General features: G+C 47.3%; 2 protein-coding genes across 5 annotated transcripts in view; both read left to right on the forward strand.

The window, feature by feature from the left end:
- The window catches only part of heca (hdc homolog, cell cycle regulator), a 42055-nt gene extending 21501 nt beyond the window's left edge, over nt 1–20554 (forward strand). For all 3 annotated transcript variants that reach the window (XM_076690914.1, XM_076690912.1, XM_076690913.1), the window contains exon 7: nt 7–20554. In XM_076690914.1, the coding sequence (XP_076547029.1) occupies nt 7–284 (278 nt within the window). In that variant the 3' untranslated portion in view covers nt 285–20554. The remainder of the gene's footprint in view (nt 1–6) is intronic.
- Nucleotides 1–20693, forward strand: part of LOC117604025 (headcase protein) — a 120508-nt gene that overhangs the window by 57649 nt on the left and 42166 nt on the right. The gene's annotated exons all lie outside the window — the stretch shown is intronic.

A 20693-nucleotide genomic window follows, 5' to 3' on the forward strand; every position in this document is an offset into this window, starting at 1 on the left:
AAATAGGTCCCATACCGTGGGCGTACATGGGCGAGATCTTCCCTGCGAAGCTGAAGGGTGTAGCTTCCTCTAGCGCGGCTTTCTTCAATTGGATCCTAGCTTTCACGGTAACGGTGTCGTTCTCCACCGTGACCGACACGATCGGAAACGCGCCCACGTTCTTCATCTTCTCCATAATTTGCACCCTGAGCGTGGTATTTCTGATGTTCTTCATGATCGAGACCAAGGGGAAGACTTTCGCCGAGATTCAGCAGGAATTTGGCACGTTCGATGTGGAGGACTGACAAGTGGAGGTTCGAAATGAATCCAAGGAGAAGAGGGAAAACTCGATGACCCAAAGAATGGATAGCTTTATAATTCAATTTATCCGTAAAATAAATGTTATCGTAACTCGAGGTAAACGAACGCGACTCTATTAATACTATAGAAAATAATCAAGGCAAACGATTTTAATCAGAAACCACCCTTTTGTGTTTAAATTGCACCAGGGGGGTTGAAGAGAAAAGAGTCGTTCGTGTTGCCACGCTTTCCGGAGAGACGAATTCCTCTCAAAGCGTCGGAGGAGAAGGGAAGCAGGATGCTAAACTTGAACTCGGGATTATGCGGCTCGAGCATGCACGTATGTGCATCGACACGCACAATGGCGTATCCACGCACCCACCGGGTGCCTTGCCCTTGGAAGCGGGTCTCGAGCCGACAATGATCCGCTTGTGGCTGGCTCCACTCGTTTCGAATGAAAAATCCGCTGAGATTAGTGCACGAGCAGAGTTACGCGTGTAACGAGAAGCCCCGACGTTTGAGCGGAAAAAGGCATGAACGCGTTCTTTCATGGACGTTGACCCGAGAGAGGATAATCGAAGAACATCGACTTGATCAATGAGCTTGATTGATGTTCCACGATGCGCTGGAACTTACGAAACCTCTCTATTTCTCTTTTTCTAATAACGGCTTAAGTTTTTCCAAGGAAGAAGGGAATAAACGATGTCGTTAGGGGTACTTGACCGTTGCAACGTCTCGGGATCTTTGACCCGATCGTAGTCTTTATTTTTACGATACACAATCATCAGAAATCTATTAACAGGGTAGGGTTGCTCTGGTGATAGCTCGAAGGGGGTGATACGACCCCGTGGTAACGTCGGATTGCACGCAGCGACGAGGAACGACTGCACACGGACGTGCATTTGTCATGCAGTTGCTGTCGCCTTGGTAGGCGTTCGCTTTCATCGATTATGCATTCGAATTTATATTTATGAAGCGTAGTAGCTGCGCTCGTATCGCCGTTCTAATAATGGATGCTGCTATAAAACCTTCTCGTCGTTGCTCGCTGCCTACGCTCCAGCGTTGTCTCCGTTGCAGATTTTCCGCTTTATGTAGTCGGCACGTTTCGCGGATCTGCTTTACGGATTTCGGGGGAAATATTTCAACGGGAGTGATTCCATTTCAGCGACTCGTAGCCGGATGTTTTCGATTCCGCGACCCGGGTGAAGGTGAGCAACGGGTGATCGCGGTTACGAATATATTATTCATTTTTTCATGTTATTATAGTAAGTCAAGGTGTCGACTTTAAGAAAATCGACGTATGGTACGTACGCGGGGCGCTCGTTTCCCTTCGTCACCAAATAAATTTACCGGCGAAACCGAGAGTATAAGAGAGAAAGGAGGCAGGTCGTAAGAAACAGCCCCGAAGCGGGAGGGCAGGCGAGACCAGACGAGTTTTTCGCGCGTTCCCGCAAGAACGGACCCGGTTCTTTCTTCGTGGGAAGAAAGCAGGCTTCTGGAAGCGACAGGGGAAGAAAGTCGCCAAAGGACCTTTGACGGGATATCACGGTCGTCGACTAACTGATTGAATGCGTTTTCGAAATTCTGGTTTCAGACTCGGAAACGTGTTTCTTCATGACAATTCTGTATAAATTATATTTATTCATAATTCTATGATATTCGGACGTTTTGAACGTGTTTGACGTTGAAAACTCGTTCCATTAGAGTGAGAACGATCTTATCTGGTGCATTACTGACAAAACCTGTTAACACTTGGAGTACCGCGTTAACATTCTATTTCCGATAAACGAAGTACTATATTTTATATTCAAAGAGGTGTTAGAATTCGTGTCGATTTTCTCCTCGTCATTGGCGCGGATAAATGTGGACCAGACTCGATCCATCCCGATATCCTTTTCAAGCGACGCTGGACCGACCCAGTGGTCGTGCACGGTAGTCGATCGCTCGAGAGAGCCAGTTCGAACCGTGTCTCTTGTATATTTCATGAACGTCGAGTTTCCATCCTCGTCGGTGCACCGCCAGTACAGAAGGTCCGTGCACGTTGCTGACGTGGATACCGAGCCACGCACGATTCCATCGGCCAACCATTTTATTATACGCGACATTCGTGTCTGTGGAAAATTGCTTTTTTTTTATCCAGCCACCCGGGCAGTTTTACGTGCCGCGATAAGGATGATTACGAAATAAAGTTTCCATTTAAATACACCCTTGATTTTCTACAATTCCATGAAAAGAGACTTTAAAGGGGATAGGTCAGGTGATATCGTCTCTTCTTCTTTCTTCTTCTTGCCCTCGTTTCGTCGAGGCGAAGTTTCTTGGCTTCGAACTCGAAGCGACTTCAATTCAATTCGAACTTTCGAACACAAAGGGTTTTATTTTTCTTCTTTTTTTTTTTCTTTTGCAGTCGACGATACGATCTACTATTCCTCCCTCCTCTCTGGATGCCGTTCTCCTACTTTGTAGACTTGTTTACTTGTCACCTCTCCGTTGGAGCGCGTCGCGTTTCGACCCACACGCGATCCACGCTTCAAGGTTCCACTCGCGGATCGCTTGGCAGACGACACGAACGCGCTCGCGCAGATGCAAGCCCCTTTCCCTCTACCTCCTCCTCTCTTTTAACCTCCTCTCGTTCACTCTTTCGTGCGCCTCGATTGCACACTGCACCATTGCACCGCGGGGCCAATGCCCTCGCAGCTTGGTATCGTCGACTCCGCTCGCTAGCCTCGCTGGCTCTCGGCGACAGCTCGAGCCGTGTACAGTCGAAAAGCGTGTGCAGGCTGCTCGGTCGCGCGCTTTTTTACCAGTCTCTCCCTACTTTCCGCGGTTTATCGCGTGCACGAGGCCGCGCATGCAGCTCTCGCTCCCCTTTCGTCGCCCAGCACCGAGAATTCAACGCGAAAGGAGGACGGGTCACCGTGTCGCGAGCTGATTTTTCCAGCATGCACTTTTGTCGATCGGGGAAAACCGGCTCGAACCTTTCGATTCTCTTTACCCATTCCGGTTTCGAATTCAGTCGAACCGAGGAACGGATGATCTCTCGACGAACGAGAAGATTGCGAGGTCTTCCGGGTCATTCGATGCGCAGACGTTGATATTCCAAAATTTCGCGGACAATTCGCGAAGGGGTTAATTAATTTCTATTCGCGACTATCTCGAACGAGAGATGCTGGTTTCCTCTCGTGTTGGTCGGTCGCGCTATCGGGCTTCCACAAATAACGCGGCAGCAGAAATAAACGCGTATCGGCTCTGTTATGTATTAGCGTCCGTGTATATGCGACTATCGTGCATCTGCTATCCGCTTTATCCGTCTCTTTTGCCGACCGAGAGAGAAGCAAGCTCGTAGGAGGGCAACGTCAATGGAGATCGCTGTTCCGAACCGGGTCTTACACGGAACCTTTTATCGCTCGGTGTCCGTGGCTCGGGGTGAAAGAAACTACTGTGAGGGCGTGTGACATCAATGGACGCGTTCCCTGGCATCGAGCTTTATCGCCGATAGAAACGTCGATCATCGGCTCTTTCGATTTTCTTTGTCTTCCTTTCAGACCCGCTCGATGCTTTCATGGCTTTCCTGTAATTCTGGCGAAAAGATACTACAGTCCCTATTTAAATTACCAATTTTTCATCAATCGTACCGATCGAAACGCCTCTTCACTCGAGATATCCCGTGAATCGCGTTACTCGTTAAAGGAGATCGGCGAACGCCGTCACGGTGCGTATGCATTTCCTCGCGACCCAGTTGCATACAGAATGCAACGACCGTGGGCTGCGCGTGGCTACCCACGGTATACCCTGTCGTCGATTCAAGCTTTCTCCGCTTCGAAAACCGCTTACTCCTCTCGCCTTATCCCGCAGCTTAACGGAGGTCTTCCTCAAAAATTGAACTCGTCGCGTCTCGATAACGGAAGCGATTGTTTAACGGTGCTCGGGGCATATCTGAAATCGCGCGACACTTCTCGTTTTTCCGTTCGAAGACGACCGGTTTTCTAAGTCGATGGTCCACGGTAAAAAGTCTCCGGTGTATCGATGCCGGTTCGATGTATCCTGCTCTCGATGAGAAGTTCGCGTGACGTTGATACTAGGAGAAGGTTTTTCTCTCTGTCGAAAGTTGGCCTGGGTAAAAACGATTCAGCGTTTTTTCCTTGATCTACTTTGAGAGAAACTGACCGTTCTATCGGTAGAGAAGAAAATTCCGGTAAAATTGAGGAAAAAGTCATCGTAGTTCGTCTGAAGATCGATGGGCTTTTTCTTGAATATCGACAAAGTTCCTTTCGTAGCAGAATATTAATCGTCCCTGAACGATTCCTCGAACTATAGCCATATTTTAATGAAACAAGCTTTCTTTATGGGTGCGCACGAAGAATTTTGCGAGCGATTGTATTTTTCGTATAAATTTTCGTCAAAGGACACTCGAATACGCAGCATCGCTTTGTAATGGAACGCTTCTTCCCCTCGACGTCGAAATCTTTGGACGAATGGAGGAGGGTGAGGATCGAAATTCGTTTTCGAGTGGCGTACGCGAGCGAATATAAAATATTCGCGGGGCATCGAAGGAGGCAGCCAAGGGTCTCTTTTAATTACGCGGTCGGGGCAGCGCGAGGAGAGAAAGCGAAGGGCTGTTCGCCGGAGGCTGTCAGTGGGGAAGGAGAAAGAAAGAAAGAAAAAGTACAGGATCATAAAGCATTCGCGCAATAAAGCTGCCTGCAACAACGGGCAGGCTACATATTTTAAGAAATTAATTTGTCGAAGGACAAATTGCCTCGTTCCTCCTCGCGATACACGAGAAGGAACCGAGGGGGTGGGAACGAAAGGGAAAGTTTAACCTTGCCACTCGATCTTTCTTTCCTTTTTCTTTCTCTCCCCTCCAAGCTTCTGAAAGGGTAGAAATCTCGCGAGTCTTTACCCGAGGGGTGGTAGGAGGGCAGCATCGCGGAAACTCCGTTTCGGCTAATTTACGCGCTCGTAAATCTCGCGGCGCCTGGTCGCGTTGTTGCGTTGCAACTCCTCGGCCCCCGGGAAAATAATAACGAAGCGCGATTTGTAAAAATAGTTGATCGATGGCGGAGGGACAAAGTTTGTCGAAGGGGTGAGAATAGTCTTTAAAGTCGCGTCGTTCTATCTTGAAATATTTTCCATCCCCTCCACGAGAATCTTCTAAAGCTCTTTTATGAAACGCCCTGTATAATTTCCTCCCACGCGTCGTTTCGGTGGAGTGAAATAAAACTCGCAGCTTTACCGTCGCGTCTCTGAGTCGTCGAAAGAAACGAAGGAACGCTTTATTTATGCCTTTCTGCGTTTATGGATACGGAAGACGGGGGGTAGCGTTCGTTTTTGCCCTCTGCTCGTCGCGCGTCTCCTTTTTCTTACTCTCCCCCGTCAGGAATTCGAAATCGAGGGTGCCGCGTTTTCTCTCGGCGATGTCTAATCGGCGGCTACTCTGCTCGCTTCGTTGTCTTCCTTCAGGACTCACGGATCCGTGGATACGCGTTCCTGGAATATCGTCTTCATGGAAATCGTCTTCTCGTGGAAACGTCGGATAAAAGTAGCGAGACGTTGCTTCTCCCTGTTTGTCCAAGTATGACAGACACTTCCTCCGGGATTCCGTTTCGTTGCCTTCGACAGGCACGCACCATCGAACCAACATTTTCTGCAGCGTCAGAGTACCAAGTACATATTCGCCTCTTAACGATGATTGAAGTGCCAACATCGCATGTAGAGTATCTCCTGCTAACGATGTCTGTAAATAGCTTCTCCTTTTCTTCCTTCCAGTTTGTCCTTCGATTCAAGTTTCAACCCTTTCACTGACCGAGTCGTTTCAATGCAAAACGCGAGCAATGACATTCTTTGATAAACGAAGTGCCTAGTGATTTTAATCGATGATCTAAACGTACTGTTATTTTCTTAAGGAGTTTCCTTAGAGTATATCTCTTAACTTATGATCACTAAAATTAATTTCAAAAGGAAATTGTTCGTTTTGAATTTCCATAAAGATAACTCTCATTAGCAGGACGGATAAAAGAGGCTCGTGACGAGTATGGTCTCTGTCGAGTGTGCGTAACGCAGGCTGTTTCGTAGCCGGCGGCTTATGTGGCACAAGGATGCAGCTCGTCTGGGTCATTACTGTATCACGCTTGTTCGGCCGTGATCTCTCTCGGACGCGTGTTCGATCGCTGTTTGGCCGGGCCTGCATAGCCGCGCGCGATGCATGGTAATCGTGACAGTCGAATGGCAGACACAGGGGGTGTGCAATTTGCGAAAGTACCAGCTATCGAGGCTCGAAATCGAGATTTATGCAACACGCGATTACGCGTCACCTTCGCTTTTAATACCAGCATACGAATTGTGACGCTGATTGTAAAATAAATCATTTTTGTTACCGTCGTTTCGAAGACGGCGCGACGGTATTACTCCTTTCGCTAGAAATCACAGAAGATCCCCCGAAGATTATTCACCCTCTCGATCAGAATCTATAAAGCTCACCCCTCATTTCCAGCATCGTTTCGCGGCAATGTCAGAAGTCATCCCCTTCTTCCCTTACTTCGTACCATAAAAACATTACCATTCACCTTCCTGACGCGTCTTTGCGGGAAGACGACGCGAAGGAGGAGCGACGTCGAGACGCTTCGAGGGTGTACGCTCGAGCGGGTCTCGATAGTTGACGTCTCGCGATAACGGGCCTGAAAGTCGCGAGTACTCGCGCGACGGGACTGGCACGGGATGCTCGGTGGTGCACAATGGGTTTCATTGTGCCGGCGAGACGAGGCAAGACAGCTCGTGTGATAGCTTCGAAGGCGTAACACGCTTCGCTGGAAGCACAGCACGAGCGTGCGAGAAGTTGGAAACGAATCGACGCGGAGCACGCTTTTGTCTGTCGCCTGACGTGTTCACTTTGGAACTTTTTAGTAATTTCATGTTTTACGGTTACAACGACTTATTTCTAAGAACGAGTAGACGAACTCTTATCTATAAAAGATCCTTAACGCGGATCGATGTTCTCTCCCTCGGTGCTGGCTTATTTTTGCCCGATTCGCGGAAACTGGAATCTCAACGCAATGTACACTTGACGTCAATTTTTCACGTAACGCGTCGCGAAGAAAACAGATTACCTGTTGGCGATATTGATCTCGTTACACGATCGTCGGTTTTTATTTCGGTTACCGCTTTTTGCGCGTTCGTCATTTAATTGGAATCGATGCGATCATTATCACAGAGGCTCGTTAAGAATTGCTTTTTTTTTTTCTTTTTTACAACATTCCTGGGCCCAGCGGTATTAATTATGCCATTAATTCGCAAATGAAACTAAATAGTCTGAATTGAAATGGAAAAAGACGACTTCTTTCCTCGAATCGTTACCGTTTCCGCGAATAATTGCAAGGATGCAAGAAGACTTGTCTAGACGAGGGGCATTAACGAGGCAGTTGCAGAAAAGAAAAGTCCCCGAACGTTAACGCGGGAAAAAGGCGAAAGAGGAAAGGAGAGAAAGAGGTTCGGCAGACTTTGCCCGCCGTTCGTGTTCCCTCCGTTGGAGGCGCGAGCAGACGAAACGAAGAGGAGCAATAAATCTTGCAATAATCGCGGTCGTTCCTCGTGTGTCCCTCGCTCTCTTCTTCTCTTCTCCTCCTCCGAACGTCCGCCAACTAGGCTGACTCTCTCGTTGCGGCAATGAACCGAGTCAACTGCTCGAACCACCCCCGCAATTGCGAGCGCGTTAATTCAGCAAGCCGCCTCGTTTCGCGGACGACCTCAGAGCGGAGAAAAAGAATATCGCTCGTTTCAGACGGTCGTGGAAGTTTATCACGATGAATTTGAAACAGTCTACAAAATTCTACCAAATCTCAGCTTCGAAAATTTCAAAATCAGTTTCGAGACTGTACTGGAAGCCAGGAGAGACACGAAGCACGCTAAATTTAGACAGCAAGAGTATCGTCATCGTGATGGAAGAAGCTTCTCCAGTCTGACCGCGAACGCCCCTTCAAGAGAAGTTGCTGGGTATTCTTGACCCTGGCGCGCGTCTAACTTGACATCTTCAACTCGCTTCTGCTTCACCACAGAAGTTATAACGATATACTCGTCGAAGCGATGCACAATGGTCTCGTTCAGCCCGTCGAGAGAAAAGGGCTCGAACTGCAACGCGGAGAATTGAATAAAGCGCGAAGCGCACCGCTGTCGATGCCACGCCGTCGCGTTTTAATTTATGCTCCGAAGTCGTCCATTCATCGAACGTAATTGCGAAGACCTCGGTCTCGAGGATGGAACGTCGCGACGACTCGCGCGTGTTCGATAGGCGTACAATCGGCGACGGGCATTTGCACGCTCGCTCCTCGTGTGTTTGCACAGCTAGACCAACACGTTGCACGCCTTTGCGCGCTTGAATCACGGCCGGAGAAAGAGAGAAAACACACTCGAGTTGTGTGTACCCGACGAGACGCGTGAAGTGCATATTCTGTCGTCCGGACTGTCCACGACGTTTCTCCTCTCCGCTTGAAGGGTCGATCGTTAAGCACCGATTTTATCACTAATCGTCTGTTAATTGTTTCACGCCTGGTATTGTGCGAAACAATTTAGATAATTTGTCCAAAAGACACCTCGTTGAAGAGAGGAAGTTCTCTAGGATATTTCAGAGAACTCATTTATCTCATAATACTTACCATTTCATTTCTCAGTTAATTTTTTCATTCTTTTTCTTTTTTAATGTTTTATCACATCATTAGGTGTGTAATTAGTAATATTCGTTGATAAATTTTATTTGATGATGATTAAGATACACAAGAAACAAACTATGCATATAAGCGTCCATAATCGGCACGGATAGCTTTTACTTGACGCATATATGCGTCCATAGTAATCAAAGAGTTACCCACCACAGGAAATAAATTTACAAGCGATTTTTTCTAATCCCCCAGCGTTACTTGCACGCAGCGTGAACATACGTACTTGTCGATAAGACGTTAATTCTTAGCGAATACATTCCTCGGGTAATGTAACCACGATAAGGATGCCTCTGGTGCGCGATGCAAGCGAGCCTGTTCTTCGTCGGAGCGTGGAATTTGACGCGTTGCAAGCCACAATTTCCGGCAATTAAAATTCCCGCCGGGATGCCTGGAATAATTAAATAAACGAGGAAATCCCGCTTTCCTTTTTTGGACGGGTGCATCGCGGCGACGCGGCAAGGGTTAGGTCTACGAGGAAATGTTTCCAACCGCGGACGAGCCGAAGAACTAGCGGAATCACGCACACCCCCGTACAGAGATTGCGTTTAATTTGCGAAATCCAATTTCTACAGCTTACCAGGCATTATCGCGAGACAGAGTTTCGAGCGTGAACGAAGAGGAACGGTTAATCTCGCGCGATCCGCAGCTAATTCCATTCGCAGCGGACAGTAGTCAATTGGATGCAGGCAACGTTTTCTACTCGCCGAAAATTCCCGCATTTTCTATTCTGACATCGGTTATCGTTGCTTTATAATTTACCTTATCTAGGTTCAAGAATGAAAGAAGGAGAGCTGGCGCGAGATGAAGAGAGAGGAGGAGCGAGCTAAAATCCCCCTCGTCGCCGCTTATTGCCTAGTGAATTTAGCATGGTGCCTTGGTAGCAGGCTATTTTTGTCCGCTTGGCACTTAGTCAGATCCGCTTCTCTCTCGTTCCCGATCTTTTCCTCGCACCTCCTCCTTTCCTTTTACCGGTCTCACTCCTCCGCTTCTTCTCTTTTGAGAGGCGAGAAAACGCTTGGATTCCGCTGGAAACCGGCGCCTTGATGTACTCGGGCGTACACGACGCGTGTGGTCCGCGCGATCTCGGAAAATGCGAATCTGTGAAAACGTATCGAAATCTATGAATATTCAACAGGATTCTGGGACCTTGAACGCAACCTTGTCGAGGAGGATCCTCCTACGAACGCGACCAGGTCATTGTCGTTAATTTTACGAGCCAGTCAGTTGGGGAGCTTTATTGTCCCCCTTATCGTACGATTGACGAGACGACAAAATGTTTATTGTTCGACCGTTTCGCAAGTGTCGGAGGGTTATCGCATCGAGTGTCAAAACATAGAGTTGGATAGGTTGAAAAACCTCGTTTCCCATCGTTATCTTCGACGCGGTAACACTTGCTTCTTCTCATCGCGAAGCTTTTCCAAAGCCGGGAAATATCTTCTTGCTGAGTTTTTCGACTCGCGATTGGTCCTCGATAGAGGGGAGTGAAAATTTCGTTCACGAAGCAACCTCATCCAGGATTAACGAGCATCAACTCTACCCGATTCTTCCTTTTTTCTTCAGTATAAGTCGATCCACCACTTTTATTCTCCTTTTCCCCGGTGTCTTCATCTTTGGGGGGATTCGTCAGACCTCTGGCTGGCTCTCTAGAAGCCAAGAACCAGCCGAAAAACGCGACGTTTGCCCATTTTCCCTCTAATTTCTGACAAATCGGACGCTCTTCCCCCGAGTCTCTCCTGTGACTTTCAAGGTCCCTGGGATTTAGCGGCATCATCCGTCCAATTAACGTGGCCCGAACCCGCGCCACGGTTTTCCACCCACTCGAATACAAGGGTAATTCAATCCAGAGGACCCGGTGGCTGGACTCGCCGAATCCTCGACCCTCTTTTCTTCCATTTTCGCCGGCTTTGCTCGGCTAATCGCGATCCCCCCGATCTCACCCTGGACTTTTGCTCTAGGTTGGTCAGTGAGACTGGATATATCCCCCAAACAGACGAATTTCGCGTTTCTATTTTGGATTTCTCTTTGCCGGAGGTAATCGCGCGCTACGAGGTTTCTGCCTTCGAGTTACACTCGGGTAAAATATCAAAGGGCGCTGAAATAGCCCTCCAGAAGTACAGGTATTAGAATGCGCGCTATGCAGGAGAACTGAATCTGCTTCGAGTTACCGATTCCCAGAGGGATTCCCTTTGATCGGTTACATCGGTGCAACTCAAAGTGCAATTCAGAAACGGGATAGCTTGAAATAAATCAAACCTCCCCGTGAACGAAGGGAAATCGAAAATTAATACCGTACCACGGTGATGAGTTTGATAAAAATTTAGGGTTTGTCGTCTCCCACGTGTGATACCTTTCGATAAAGGTTAATAACTTGGCGAGGGTGGAGAAAAAGAGAATCGATACATTCGCGTATAAATATTTCGCGAGAAAGAGCCGCAAGACAAATACGAGAATAGAATGGCGGATGATACCGAGTCGGTTCCCCGGCGGCTTAGCAGACTTAATTAACAATCGCCATTTTTTACGCGTCTGGATCCTCTTTTACCACCTTCCTCATCCCCCTTTCCGTCATTCGTTTCGTGTTTTCGCATACGCTCGATGGCCAGACCGCAGACACACTCTCTCTTTTCACCCCTTTATTCCTTTTCTCTTGGTTTCGCGACGCGGTCTCTGCCGGTGGATGGATTTTATCGGGGTAATAAAACGACGACGGCGAACGCGCGACATTTCAACGCGGTTGGACTTTCCTCATCTCCGTGTCCTTGCGTTTTTTTTCCCGTTCCTTGTCTTGCGATTTACATATTTATCCTCTCGCGACACTGGCTGCTGAGGTTCGGCTCGTGTATTATAAATTTTGTTTATTTAATAAATTATATAAAATGGAAATTACTCGAAACGTTTCACCGTGAGTAAAATGTAACACGGAGTAGCAGAGAGTTTCTGCAAGGGTGCGTTTATTTTAATGTTTCAAGTGGATCTCGTTAGGACGATCGAACATCAAAGGGAGAAGGGTGATTCTCGACGCGAGTGGAAGGCCCTTCGAGAGAGGACCGCTTTAATTAAGGCACCAACCGAGAGCTTTACAGAAAGCAACGGCACACCGTTTACGAACACTTTTTTCTACCTACTTTTCTCTCTTTTATCTCGCGAGCAGAGCTTTTCGAGGCCTTCGCAAGCGTCAGAACGTCAAAGTTTTCTGGTAAGGCGTTGAAAGTAAACAGTCAACGTAGCAGCAACGGGTTCAGAAACGTAGAATCGCGACCGGACGCGTGTTTCCTGTCGGATTTCACGGCGAAACGTGTTCGCTTGTACGGTGGAACCGCAAGCAAACACGAGAGCGACGACGGAACAGTGTGCGGTTTCGAGTGCGGCCACCGTGACGCCGAAAACGCATTGCATTTCGCGAAGTTCCCTTTTCCTTTCTATCAACGGCACACGGAGGGTACGGCCTAACAAAGGCGCCCTCGACTTAATACCGAAGACGAATGTGTCGGCCAGTGAACGCGGATGCGTTTGTTTCCGACTCCCTTGCGTTTCGTGTGCTTTTTGTTTGGTCAGCCGGCTCGTGAATTCTTACCGAGTGGCACTCGTGAGAGAGAAAAATATAAATGAAAACTGTTGGTCCAACAAACGGTGTCGCTCGCTTTACTATTTCACGTTTCAGTAAACCGCATGCTTCGATCGTCGGCGACAGATCGAGCGGTCGTTCCGCGAACGCGTTATCGTCTCGCGTGTCAGAAGCGGAAGTTTCGCGAGACGTTTCGTATCGGTGGACGAGGAGAACGCGTTACAATAAGCGACGACGGGACGTCGAGTCTGGAGATACTGTCAGGGTACCCGGTCGAGTCGTCGGCGACGAACGGTGTGCAACGGCGCCGTGCCGCTCCTCGTTCTTCCGATTCGACGCGGTTTCGCTCTTTGTTACGTCTGTGCCGGGCGGAATTGTTACCACGCTGGGGACGACCCATTCCGTCGCCAGGAAATTGAATATCAGCCGGCGACAGCTTTGTTTCGATAAAAATGTAACGAGACGTCGACGCTGTCGGCCCTGCGACGGATAAACGCGTCAATCTTCTTTGTCTCTCTCTCTGCCGGTTTCGCCTCGTGTCTCTTTCGAACCTGTCCGCTATTTCCGGACACGTTCGATTTTCGGTATTTAACGTCGATGAGAATCGAATTGTTTCCACTATTCCATAAAGCAACATTCAACATCGTCTTTTTCAAAAATTATGTCATTTCATCTTCTTTATTCTCACCCACGAGTTTAATCCTTTGACTGTTGAGTAATCTAAGCTTAAACTTACCATTTTTTAAAATTTTATTTCGTTTCTTTCTCATTGTTTTATTACATCATTATAATTTGATAACATATGGTAATTAGTATGGCATTGATAATTTCTATTTAATTATGATTAAAAAACTGCACCGACAGCTTTCATCTGATGCATATATGCTTCCATAGCAGTCAAAGGGTTAAAGACACACTTTGAGCTATATTTTCATTTCATGGGAACAATAGACACGTTTCTGTCTGGTCGAGGGTGAAAAGTGAAAAAATCAACTAACAGAATAATTCAGAGAAAAATGAAGCAAGGTTGAAGCTATCGTACTGTCTCCACCCACTGTCAGGTCCTCTCTTTTTCTCTCCGTTTCCTGCTGTGTCGGTGTTCCGGACTCGCGCACGCATCATTGTGCGTTGCATTAATGGCTCGGAACAGATCATTGAGCATTATACGTGACATTGTGTCCTCGTTAACAATAGCGGGGTGTGGCGTTGTATGCACGCGCAGCCACGATGCGACGCGGCTGCTGCGTCTCGATTTGGCGGGCAATTTTTGTCCAAGTTCAGGCAGACGCGTCTGTCTGACCAGCTTTCTCCTACCACTGCACTCCACACTTTGAATTTAACAACGCGAACCGCGTTGCGGTCAGCAATTTCCTGCTCAACCCTCTCTGTGCAACCTGCTGTTAACGAACCTTTAACGCATCGAGTTTGCTACACTACTTTACTCTGCCTATTATTAATATTAATCCAGGATTAATTGAATTTCAATTTGTTTTTAGCGAAACGCGCGGAGTAACAGTTTGGTTAGTCGGTGTTTATTGCGAATGGAAGGGTTTAAACGTTTCGCAATTTTTTGGCTCGCGAAGCTTTCCCTAAGCCGTCTTTCGTTCGTTTCCCTTTAAGCTGCGATTTTATATCCGCCAAGGCGCTTTTAATTTTCCCGTAAATCTCCATCGGCCGTAAGCCCGTTCGCAGGCTTCGCTTTTATTTTCTCGCCGCTGAAAACTTCTTCCCCGAGCCTGGCTGCATCCGTTCGAACCTTTTCTTCTTCCCCTTCGATATTTTATAATTCGAGATGGCGGGTCCGTTTTCTTGGCGGTAAAATTTCAAATGCAAATCGGAGGCTCGTTTAATAAGGAATGTACCACCTTCTTCGCCGACATCCCGCCAATTAATTTCATTACCCCTAAACTAGGCTCACTGTTTCACCCTTTTACTTAGTCGTCCGCGGGGGAGGATGGGGTTGGAATTGGGTGAAGGGAAAGTAAATACGGTTGCTTCGGATTCGCTGGCGAAACGCAGACAAGTCAATTTCGCGAGTTTCTCGACCCTTGCTCTCGACGCTAACAGAGAAAGTGCCTCCCCCGAAATGGATTTTCATATTCGCCGTTGACGGCCTCCGGGCCTCGGAGCCGATCTAGTAATTACTCTAACGTAAACGACGCGTGTATCCTCCGGTGGAGCAAGAAATTCCTTCGAAAACCCTTGTTGTAATTCGAAAGATCTTGGAGGCTTAACGGAAACGCGAGAGGGAAGAAGCTGCTCTGCTTCCATTAATTTCCTGAATATTTGATAGCGGAGAGAAACGGATAACGAGCAACGGAGGAAACTTTTTCCATGCATCGACGAAGAACCACCATCGTACACGTACGTGGAGTTCCGTAATTGCCGAGTCGTCGAGTAGTCATCGAATTTCCGGTTTCTCGAAAAGAGAGAAACCTCGCGAGTTCAAGACGCAGCCATCCTCCTTTCCCTTTTAACGAACAAAGTTTCGACGGTTGCGAAGCGCTATTCATACCTCGTGAATGGCCCTTCCAGTCGCGGCGACCACCCTTTCACCCTCCCCGTTAGCGAGGTTGGCTCGCATAAATTAAGCAAACTACGTGTTTAAATGCAAAGCGAGGCTCGCGAATAAAAAAAGAGAAGGGGATCGGGTGAAAGAAGCAGGGGGAGAAACAGTGCTCGTCCAGCGCTTCTGTTTGTTCTAAATATGCATGTCTCGCGGAGTCGCGCGAGGGTGAAAATCAGCCCCCGATCCTCGTGCAAAATTGAGTCACGTATTCGAGCAGCCAATTTCGGCTTGCTTGTGCAAAGCATCTCCTTCCTTCTCCGGAGAATCGATATCGTGCCACTTACCCCTGCTGCGATCAATCGTTAACCCTTCAACACTGGAGTCTCGATTAATCGAGAGGCAAACTTACGAAACATGTTAATTGTATCATTTTTAAACGAAGGAGTTTCATATATTGGAGGAATAATTTTTAACAGAAAATTATTATTAAATTATTAAAATTGTGGCTCTCTCCATGGTCCGCCATTCGAGGGTTTATCATTCTTTCCGGAAATCACTATTTGTTTGCTTAATATTATTTATTTCCCCTTCTTTTCTTATCGAATATTACAGACAAACATATTTTCCCCTTCCGTTACAAAATTTCCTCCGGTTATTGATATTTCTCGCGTTGTCTACGATCATCCAACCCCTATTCTCGTCCCGAGGGAGAAAATCTGTCTGGAATCGGGTCTGGAAGCGACTACGTTTATAAACTATTCCCGATCGAAGGAAAGCATCGAACCGTCGTCAGAATCATTCTTCACCGGTCGGACCCTCGTTCCCCGGGATCTTGGTCGAATATCCGCGACTTACCATGGTGGTCGGAGGGGGTGTACAAGCCGACCTGTCGTCCCGGCATTTCAGGAAATTTCCTCGGGAAGAAGCTCTCTTACGTTTCTGTCGACCGCCCACGACATTTCAGAAGGAAGAAGGTAAACCGCGGCTCGAGGGTTTATACCCCGGGACCCTGGATGTTGTTCGCCTCGTGTATAAGGGGTTGGAGAAGCTCTCGGGGGGTTGAAGTCGGGCCCAAGGCGGTTTCGCATTGTCTCGGCCGGGTTTTACGAGGTGACGGAAACTGACGGGAGGTCGAGAGACGCGAAGGGAAACTGGGATAAGAGAAGGATAGGTAGATTCTGGGAGAAAGTAACAGGGTGCAGGAGGTTTCGTAAGGGGCGCGAGACGGGGGTGAAGGGCTGTCGTTTGCCGGGGGAAGGAAGTTTACACCTACCTGCTAATTTTATGAGGTTAGTTAACTCCTATAAGAAGCTTACCGGTACAGGGCTGCTACTTGGTAATTTCATAATTTAAACGAGTTGCCTGCCGTTGTTTCGCTACGGACTTAAGTAAAGCTTTTTCTTCGTGTTTGTGGCAAACCCTTCGAATACGCAGCAGTTTTCCCGTCTACGCCAGAGCCATATGGTAATACGAAGGCAACTCGTTCTGAAACATTTTTCTTCGTTCGATGAGATGACGTGACACGCCCATCGTTCGGTATATAAACTGCTCGTTTCTCTTTTTCGGTAGTTAAATTTCTGGCAATAAACGGTCAGGTCGTCTGTAAAAATTGCAGTTAACGGAGCTGGTTAATATTCAGCCTCGAAAGTGTGACATTTATATCCCGTATGGTAACTGGACTTTTTATCGTTAATTAGAATTGAATACACGAGGGACAGTTTTCTTAATTTTTTATTTTAAATTGAACATTCTTGGTGGAGGATAATTTGGATACTTTCAAATCGCAAAGGTTACATCGTCTTCTCTCGAAGATGCGTTTCCTGAAGTTTCTTCGTTCAGTCCTACTCAGTCATTAGAAGTAACCGAGTTAATTCTCAGAACGTGTACGTCTCTCGACTGCGAATTTCCATGCAAATTCAAGAGGGCGGCCGTTTGCTAGTAAAATTTTAGCGGTCTCGCAGCCCACTTCCTTCTCTTCTCGAGGAAACTTCACAGACTTCGCAGGTTCCTTCGACTTACCTCTTCTTGCTACAAGTTAACCAAGTAACATCTTGGGACGATCAAACATCTTGTTTCCTTTTGAAAATTTATACTGTCTGGTAACGAGATTGGGGTAGGTGAAGAGGACTCATCTGGCACAGAGAATATTTGATTCATCGATATATTTCAGTCTTATTTAAATCTACTTGATTTCGAAGTGAAATTTCGTAGCTGGTCGTTTCGTAAGGAAATTGTATATCGTTTAAAGTTGTCGCGTAGGATAACGTTTTCCTGTCGGATGAGACGGTATTACGGTCATTCGATTCAGAGACGAGACGGTAGCCAAGGGAAGCGGGTAATTTGCAAGGTGGTTTACAACTCTTAATCCTAGTTCTTTCACGGGGCCATTAGCGACTAACGAGGCATTGTCGACGCCCTTCCTCAGAAACTTTCCAAGGCATTAGGGACACGAAAGAACGATAAACCCTGCGAATTATGCCGCGATTATGTAAAACGGGAACGAAACGTTTATCGTTGAAACTTCTCTCCGATCGTTTCGAATTTATCTGAAAGTTCCAAAAATGCTAAACACCCTCCTCGAGTCTTTAACACTTCAAACAAGTTTGCAAGTTGCTTTAGAAAACAATTTTCTTTTATTTTACATACAATTTCAAGATTCCTGTTAAAATTCAAGCGTCATCAAAAATTCCAAACGTTACATCATTCAACCGGCTGTTCCTGTTTCGTAAATCACTGACTAATTCGTCTTAGTCGCTCGTCGAGAATATCTGGCGTCCATAAACGCTTCTTATTTATGATAACGTCAATTTCACGGGAGGCAGAGTAGAGCCATTCGCACGTAAATCGTTTCTTCCGTCGTTTCCCGTGGCTCGGGACACTCTCGCCGACGTAGATATGCAAATATCGCTAATTACTGGTAGCGGCAGGATTACACGGTTCCTCGTTGCCCCCTTTAATTTCTCCCTCGATAATTTCCCCCTTTCCCGTGGTTCCTTGCGCCAGCACCACCCTCGCTCCCTGACTCCCTTTACTATGTAGAAGCACCGCTTTTGGCTTCGTTGGCACCTCTTTCAGTCTGAGTATCTCCATCTAAGAGCGAATGCTTGTAAGAGGAACAAATCTGTTCCAAAATTGAACATCAGAAATATTAATTTATTAATTAGGATTGAAACGTTCCTATCGATTTGTGCTTTCTAAATTACGCGAATGAAATCTCTTCGAGTTCTTTAATCCCAGGCTAAAAATTACCAACGAAGTGTTAATACCCGTTCCGTGACTCTAATACCGAGCGCAAAGATAACGGGGCGCGTCTTGAAGGATAGAGAAGAAGTGGCTTGTGCCTTGTCGAGGTCGAAGGTGGCAACTGATAAGAGGCTGGAATTAAGCTCCGTCTTTAACTAGCAGGCGAGAAGAGCGACACGATCCGACTTCCGACGCTTTCAACCTTCTTCTTCCTGGTGCTCTCCGTTTCATGATTCACAGAACGGGACGGGACGAGACGAGACGAGGTGGTTAACGGTCGTAAAGGAAAATTAGGGAGACCGGGTAGGATTAGCGATACGAGACAAAGGTTCGTTCGGGCGGGAACACTCGGGGAAAATGGAGTCTATTCATTCCGGAGGCAATGAATCGGACGCGTACGGTGTTGTGCGGTGGTCCGCGCGTGGATCACTCGCACCGGTGATAAAGGACGAAGGATTTGCTGGGATTGCGATGTTCCTGGGGCTTTATGGACTTGCCCGCGCGTATCCCGGCTACGCAGACGGCTTTCTCAAACTATTTCTCTCTGTGCCCTGCGATTCGAAGGGGACCCGACACAGACTCGCTTCGTGCAAGTTGAAATTGATCGGAAAGCGGGTTAACGAGTTGATTGTCGGCTGGATTTCCTCCACGATCCAACACGTTTAACACTTAATACTAAAATCTACGTTTGAATTTTTCTTAAAAATAAATCTCTTTCGACGATTCATCGAGGAGAGTGACTCTTCGAGTCTTCTCAGTCCCTCGGCGAGATTCGCAGATATTCCGCACTCGCGCGTGGACTCTTAATTCCTGGACGATGGTATCGGTGGCGGTACAGAAGGGGTAGGGAAGGCGTGTGTATCCTGGCCCATTGTTTCACTGGTCCTGGCCATGGGACACGAGATTCGTGATAAACGACAGCAGAAACGACGGACGTATGCCGCTGCCGTTGCCGTGTTCCCTGCTTTCCGCCTTTCTTTTTCTCTTTCACCCTTCCTTTGCTTCGTTCCCTGCACGATCCACCGAGCGAACTCATCCTATCTGGCAACAGGATCTACCGGACACGTAGACGTACAGAGTCGTGGCCGGTGGTGGTTGGAGGCTAGATGGTTGCGCGGTGGTTATTACCAGACCATAATGAAAGGTTCGTCCTGCCGGCGGGGATTATTCTTAGATACACTGTATCTTTAGCTACGTTACATTAGTAAGGCTTTTTCTTACCCTGAAACACGTACAGTGTTCCAAACGTACCAGTTTACCATTTAATTATCATTTGTGCTGTAGACCAGCATATGGGTCGCCAAAGTGGTCGATATCTTGCTAATCTTGCTAAAAATCATGTGTTGTTGATAAACGATCATATTAATCTTTGCCCGTATATCAATAAAAGACTTCGAAGATTTTTAGGTGATCGATAATCAAACAGTTTTGCGACCCCTGCTGTAGTCGAATAACCAGAAGCTTTATAATCGAATCTTTCATTATCATCTCGAAGATAAAGTATTTTCATCATCTCGCCACGCGAACCCCCACAAGTCTCTGAGAGATAACTGTCAGTAGCCCATTAGATCCTTAGAATTATTCTTGATATGGGCATCGAGAGACACGGTCGTCGAGCAGGCAAGCTAATAATCCAACGTCGCGCAATAAGAGGACCGATTCCCGAGGACAGACAAAGGAATATCCATCTGATAAGACACACATGACAATTCCGCGGGATGTATCGGCCAGGGTGTAACAGGGGCACACGGGGTACGCCGGTTATTACTGGCTCGTAACGAGAGGGGTGGCTAAGGCATCAGGGCCATTTTTAGATAAGAAAGAGCTTGCGGTCAGGGGTTGCGTGGAATTGCGGGAGACAAAGAGGGAGGAGCCATTTTCATTACGCGCTTTAGGCCCCTCGGGAGGAGAACGGGCAAACAAGCGGGCCAGAAAGGAAAGGAGCCTCGGGTTCTGCCCACCGACAGAAACCTAAGAGATATTTCCTTTACGCTCGAGCGACCAAATGTCTTAGCTTTTACCCCCCTTGCCATTTCGCTTCCAACCGAGCCGGGGACGGTCCAAAGGGCTCGAAAGGGGTGTTTTCACGGGGAACATTGCGATCGCTGTTTCGATCGTCCACCCTTAAAGCGGAAACGAGGGAAAGTTTAATAGGCGGTTTTTCGCTGTTGACATTTCACTTTCTTCGGCTCTGATTTTTCTTTTTTTTACAATCACATCGAAACCTTATTCTAACCTTCTCTTTTTCGGTTTCAGGTAAGCCTCCAACGAAGGTCTAATTAAGAGCGAACTGTTCTTACGAGGGAAAAAAGATCCACTGCGTGAGTGAACAAATTGACGGTAGGAAAATTCTGAAAATTTTCAGTAGAAACTTTTCCCGCAACTTTTC

This window comes from Osmia lignaria, chromosome 11 (genome assembly GCF_051020975.1).
Source record: "Osmia lignaria lignaria isolate PbOS001 chromosome 11, iyOsmLign1, whole genome shotgun sequence".
Lineage (NCBI taxonomy): Eukaryota > Metazoa > Arthropoda > Insecta > Hymenoptera > Megachilidae > Osmia > Osmia lignaria.